This window comes from Procambarus clarkii, chromosome 23 (genome assembly GCF_040958095.1).
Source record: "Procambarus clarkii isolate CNS0578487 chromosome 23, FALCON_Pclarkii_2.0, whole genome shotgun sequence".
In the NCBI taxonomy this organism is placed as follows: Eukaryota; Metazoa; Arthropoda; class Malacostraca; order Decapoda; family Cambaridae; genus Procambarus; species Procambarus clarkii.
Window position 1 is genome coordinate 22,818,177 of NC_091172.1, and position 6,852 is coordinate 22,825,028.

Below are 6,852 nucleotides of genomic sequence, written 5' to 3' on the forward strand. Positions count from 1 at the left end.
ATATTTAATGAAGCCACTACAGTAATATGCAAAGCATTTTGGCCATAACTTAAAATAATTCAGTTAAATTATTTTATAGGTTTAATAGAGTAAACATTTAATGTTGATAGCTGTATTATTTTATCCCTCCTTACAGAGTATGGTTATCTTTGCCATGGTGTTCCATACACCCTTGACCTATAACAAGACCTATGTGTATCCTGTGTGGGCACAAGCCCTGGGCTGGCTCCTGGTGGTTGGTTCCTTGACATGGATCCCTGGATATGCACTTTACAAGTTCTTCCAGTATCCGGGTACCTTCAGAGAGGTATGTCACAAGGGATGATTAGTTACGGCTCTCTTTTTGTATATTATATTTTGTATGAGTAGTTTTGCTTTTATTTTAATAATAATTTTACTTGCTATTAATGTGGTTTATTTATCTATGTAATAAACTACATGAGCTAATTATTGATATTTCAACCTGCAGAAGTGGATTGCTTCTACACGCCCAATCTTGAAAGCCCACCATCTCAGACCCCAGGACTGGCAGGATAACCCTGAGCTCCAGTACAAGAAAACTTTAACTATGGACCCACTCACAGAAACTGCATAAACGTTCCTCAGCTGCAGATTCCTCAAAGTTTCCACAATGAAATAAGTGAAGGAAATAAAGAAACATCCTTTTGCTTCATCCGAGATGTTTCAGTACCAGAGATCCTCACTCTATGTACTGATACAGTACATGAATCACTATATGCCCCACTACAGGGGTGACAGAACGGTCACCTGTATGCCTTGCTTTAGGGGCAAGTAACAGGATACATGTCTACAAGGTGTTGGCAATTGCAGTTAATCCATATTTAATGTGGATTTACATTGTCATGCACACTGTGGTCTATAAGAATCATGGAGTCTTCATACATATAGTTATGTTACTTCAGATCTGCTACAAGCAACTAGCCAGGATGTATTGTTATTAACTAATTTATAAGGTGAAAATAAGTATGAATTTAATTACTACAGTATTCAAAATGAAGAGCAAATTGTATTACCTATAAATTGAACAGTGATTCTGGTACTTCTTGTGTACCATATCCTGGTCAGCTAATTTAGGCAGGGCACGTGCAGTATTTGTATGAAGTATTAACAGGTAGAAGCACTAGTGACAGCTACACACCTGCCACACTATCATCATATGACCCTGCTTGATAACAATGGCGCAGCCCAATGTTGACACAATACATCAATGAGAACATTGTCCTCGTGCAAGTAATTTCAGTATTAAAACACGTCTATTGACAGACACTGCACAAATATTAATGTTGGTGTTCCTGGAAAAGTAAAAAATCACTCACACAGTGCATGTGTCAGAGGATATTGTTTCTCCATTAAAGGCCATGTTAAGTACGATTGTTTCTCCATTAAAGGCGATGTTAAGTAAGATTCAGAAGCATCTGAAGCCAAGCTCTGGTTGCTACTAGGCTACACAGTATTGGAATTTTTAGCCTGTTTTGTGCTGTACGATATTAGAATTAAGCCCCTAAGAGGGAATGAGTTTAAGTACTATATAGAAATTCTATGTAGGAAGTGTTCAAAGTATATATTTAGGTTGTGTCAGATGCTGAAACAGCATCGATCATCAAGAATTTGCCACATTTTGATCTGTTAATTTCCCATCTGACATTTGTTTATAGTCATTGTTCTCATCCTTCTCATGCCTCATTGACTTTGTGCATATTCAGTAGTTATTAATTGTATCATATATTTTCATGTGTCATATATTACAAATATACATAGCTTCATAATGCTATCCATACATAATTCGTAACACCATGCTAAGACGTTTCTTAATTGGTTGAGTGAACTGGCCAAGAATAATCATGAAAGAAAAGGCCATTCTCAGCTGGTTTCCTCTAACCACTGTTATGTTACACATAATTAGCCTTCAGTCTGTCACACATATTTGAGTTTATTTTATAACGAAGTTTGTTGTAACGGCTTGTGGAACTAATTGATCTGTTTGGGTCCAGCTACTTCAAGGTTCCAATATTAGATCCTCTGAGCAGCACACATCAACCCCCTTTGAGCTAAATACAATGTATGAATGCACTCTTTTTTATTGAGCAGGAAATGAACCTGCAAGCAACAGGACAGAGACATAAACGACTGGTTTTGGCTTGCATAAAACATTTTCAATGAGATGTCTTAGATACAACTGACATGGGTACTCAAGATTTTGTGAATATCAATATTGATTGGAGGAGTGCCAAAAATGACTAAGACTGTCAATTTAGAAAACCAGGATTGCTGCAGCAAATTGTAGTTACACGTGGCAACTTTGCCAAACAGATAAACCTACAGGGTTTACACCAAGCTGGGAAAATTTATCAGGAAAGTTGATAACTTTGCACCACAGCCCAAGGTAACATTTCACCTTGCATTCAGGGAGTATGAAGATCACATCTGAGCTCTGTGAACCCCCATTAATACAGTACTGCCTCCCAGTTGCTGCGAGTGCTTAGCCTCACACATGGTTCCCAGTTGTTGAGTGCGAGTGCAAAGCTAAACATGTGGCTCATGGTTGAGTGAGTGAGTGCTTAGCTTCACACAAGGCTCTCAGTTGATGAGTGCAGTTAAACTTCTCTATAAACTATTTTTATTTATTCACTCCAGTTTTTTATTCATTATATGCATACATTAATTGCCATTGGTATATTACTTGTTTTATAGTCAACATATTTATTGCAAAATATTTTTGTATATCATGTTAGCATACATTTTAAATCATGTTATGCTGTATTTAAATTTTTATTTAAAACTTCAATGTTTTTTCAATTAAATATTCATCTTCCTATCCACACATAATTTGAAGTCAGAAATTAACATAACTTTCGTATAGCTGTACTATACTTTATTTTTTCACATTTTACATGAATTTTTAATATTAGAAAATCAAGGTTCCTGTTATTAGGGGCTTTCTCTATTGAATATTTGACAGGTTGAAAAATTTAAGATTATTTGAACTAATGACTTCCTGTATGACCATCACCATTTCTCCATTACAAATATAGCAACACGTAGTGTAAACCTGTTTCTGCCATCACAAACACCAGAAACCTGCAGGGTAAACCCATTCAGTTTTCCCATCACAAACACCATCAACCTGTAAGGTAAACGCATTCAAATTTTGCATCACAAAAACAAACAGCAGCAACCTGTAGGGTAAACCCATTCAGTTTTCCCATCACAAACAGCAGCAACCTGTAGGGTAAACCCATTCAGTTTTCCCATCACAAACACCAGCAACCTGTAGGGTAAACCCATTCAGTTTTCCCATCACAAACACCAGCAACCTGTAGGGTAAACCCATTCAACTTTTGCCATCACAAAACAAACAGCAGCAACTTGTAGATTAAACCCATTCAAGTTTTCTATGTTTCACTCACACTTGAAAATAATCACTTCTCAAAACTATATTTAATTGTTAAAATGTAAACAGACTGTGCTAGGCTCAGAGAAGGGGCAGAAAAAAGAATTTTTGCAGTAATCAATTGAGCTCTTTCCTGACTTTTCTTAAGCTTGGCCTTAAATGTAGCATGGAGCTAGAATCAGAAAATGATTGAAAGGAAAGTGGTCTATTGGCTAGCTGCAAAACTATATTTTCTTACTGTAAAATAAATATATGGTGTTAAATGATAAATAAATAACAATAAATTCTTTATTCTTTCATTCATAACAATTTCCTGTTTACTATGGAAGGTAAAATTATGCTTATGGCATAAGTAATATACAGTATAATTATATATTAAATGTGTTGCAATATCTTTTAATTCTTGTTGACAGGCTATACAACAGTGTATGGCAACAGGCTATATACATAAACCCTGTGTGTGTACACATGTTTTCCACCTTTCTGACTATTCCTCGAGACATTTGGCTACATTTCTTAACACCTAATGCCGATCTGATACTCGGGAGTTAGGCAACTGGGGAAGGTAAGTCATTAGCCTAGCCCTAACCTTGATGATCCTAAAAGGATTCCTATTCCCGACAATGGGGAAACAACCTAAAACAAGTTTTATGAAAAACTAGCAGTATCCGGCCACACGTTGCTGTGGCTCATAGCAACCTTGCCTGTCCCCCAGTTCTCTCCACCATTCCCCCCTCACCCATCTCCTCAGCCTCCCAACCATTCCCCACAACATCCCCTCGTCCTCCCCCACCATCCCCTCTTCCTTCCCACCATGCCCCACTCCCCTGTCCCTTTGTCCTCCCCACCATGCCCCACTCCCCAGTCCCTTTGTCCTCCTCACCATTCTCCATTCCCCCATCCCCTCGTCCCCCACCATCCCAAACTCTCCAGTCCCCTCGTCCTTCCCTACCATTACCCCCCCTCCCTTGTCCCCTTGTACTCCGCACCATCTCTCACTTCCGTCCAATCATCATCCCCACCATTCCCCACTCCCTCGTCCGATGCCTTCCCTAATGGTCTGATGTTCCCATCAGAAAATGGGAACATCAAGTGATCTGATGTTTCCATCACTGAAATATAAGAAAAAGTTAAAAAATGAAATGAAAATATGAAAAAATATAAAAATATACTATTCTCACAAAATGAATGGTCTGGTAAACAACACAGCTCAATTCCAATGCAATTCACACAAAATAATTAAATCAAAATGAAAATAAATCAAAATCTAGGAAAATTCAATTTATCAATGCAATCAGAAACATTGAAATTGTAACATATCTAGTATAGCATGTGTGTTGCTCCTACATGCAACAGATGGCGCTGTTTTTCAAGAAAGGCATAGTTTTACCTGTCACAGGTGTGGCATCTATACTTATACTTACAAAATGAACAGTATGGTAAACAACACAGCTCAATTCCAACACAATGTCACACAAAAAAATTCACTAAAAAATCAAATATATAAATAAATCGAAATCTATGAAAATAAAATTTATCAATGCAATCGGAAACATTGAAATGGAATTTGTGATATATTTAGTATAGCGTGCATGTTGCCATTATGTGCAACAGATGGAACTGTTTTTCAAAAACGCATGGTTTAACCTGTCACAGAGGTGGCATCTATATAGTAGGTATATAAAAAGATGCGTCTATTCAAATGCAACGTTGTGTCAAAATTTCAAAGCAATTGGTGAAGAACTTCCGGAGATTACAGATATGTTGCCCTTATGTCCAACAGATGGCGGTTTTTCAAAAAAGCATATTTTTTTCCTGTCACAGGTGAGGCATGTATATAGTAGATATATAAAAAGACACGCCTACTCGAATGCAACGTTGTGTCAAAATTTCAAATCAATCAGTAAAGAGGTTTCGAAGATTTCCCTCACATGAAAAACACAGTTTTTCAGAAAAAGCATGTTTTTTTTTTTACTGTCTCAGACGTGACATCTATATACAGTATAATGCATTGCATACTTTATTCCCAAAAAGACATGGTCACTTTTACCCAAGGGAGGAAGGTATTGGATGTCAAATATCTCTTCCTCCTTCCTGGTAAATATCAAATCCAGCATGGAGGGAACATCCCCTTCCCTCATCATTGTAGCTTGTTTAACCCTCGGGCCGCTAGGGGGTTCAAATAGAATGAACACCCACAGGCGCAACAAAAAAAAAAAATCCAATTTTTTTTTAATCACTTTATTTGTGTTCCCTGAGCACGGGAAAAATAATAAAAAAAATTTAATTGCACTTACCGTTGACGTAAATGAGCCGAGAAGATCGGCGATGACGTCACGCTTCATCTTCGCTGGACCACTGTGCACCCAGGGTGAGTCAGGCGCGACGGAGAAGGAGCCCGAGTTGCCGCGAATTTATTTTCGCGTTATTATTTACAGTATCTATGGCGTATTCAATAAAATATAAAATTTCTGATGATTTATTTTCACTATATACACCCCACTTATTCTGTATTTACATGTTTTTGCACCAGTCTTGGACATTTAGATGTCATCAAGACTGTGATACTCGTTAAAACATTTGACATGGCACAGAGGGACCTGACACACTATGCACCAAGTCATCAGCATTTTTTAAATGAAAATGAAAAAATGATTCACCGTCTTCAGACTCGTCGAGCAAAACATTAATATCTTGCAAGGGAGCACATGAACTGTGTGGTCTTGCACAAATTGGGGTCGAGTGAGGGCGAGGAGGCATGGGCGAGATACTAGGCCTAGCCCTGGTGGACCCAGCATGTTCACACTTGTCGTCGGTCGTATCCACCTCTGAGGGCTGTGTGTAGTCATGATCAGTCTGAGTCGTCAATATCAGACTCATCACCATCCGGGAACAAATTACGATTAATTTCGTCCTCGGTCAGAGGTCGCGAGGAACGCCTCGTTGAGCGGGGTCAGTCGTTGGAACTTGATGCGCCTGCCATGGTGTCCGCTGGGTAACTGAGGCCTGTACACAAAGGGGACCCACGCTGGAATTTTTTCCCAGGCGGGGGTTTGTTTATGGTCAGTTGAGGCTCGCCGATGACTACCCCTATCCCACGCGGGGCGTTTAAATTATAGCACTAGACACGAAAACATATATAAATGATGTGCACGGTTTCAGTTTTGTCACCGATATCATATTTTGTCACCCTACACCTTACTTTCCTCCTCAGCTCTCTCTTGCCTATTTTTTGCCTGTCTCTACCTCCTCATCACAATCGACTTGAGAATGGTCCAGGATGGACCGAAACGTTGTCGTCCCTTCAACTTCTAGTGTGTGGTCTGGTCATCATTTATATATGATATGCGCATTTAAGGATTAACATGTTGATACATGGATGTTTCTGGGATGAGGTTTACGAATCTACAGGTCCAAAAGTCGTCTGTTCTAGCTTCATA

The 6,852-nt window shown here is 38.7% G+C and overlaps 1 protein-coding gene across 1 annotated transcript in view; it reads left to right on the forward strand.

Moving 5' to 3' along the window:
• LOC123763951 (sodium- and chloride-dependent GABA transporter 2) overlaps positions 1–3,699 on the forward strand; it is a 53,592-nt gene extending 49,893 nt beyond the window's left edge. The window contains exons 11-12 of the mRNA XM_045751297.2: positions 137–307; positions 470–3,699. Coding sequence (XP_045607253.1) covers positions 137–307; positions 470–595 — 297 coding nt within the window. The 3' untranslated portion in view covers positions 596–3,699. The remainder of the gene's footprint in view (positions 1–136; positions 308–469) is intronic.
• Positions 3,700–6,852: the final 3,153 nt, after the last annotated feature.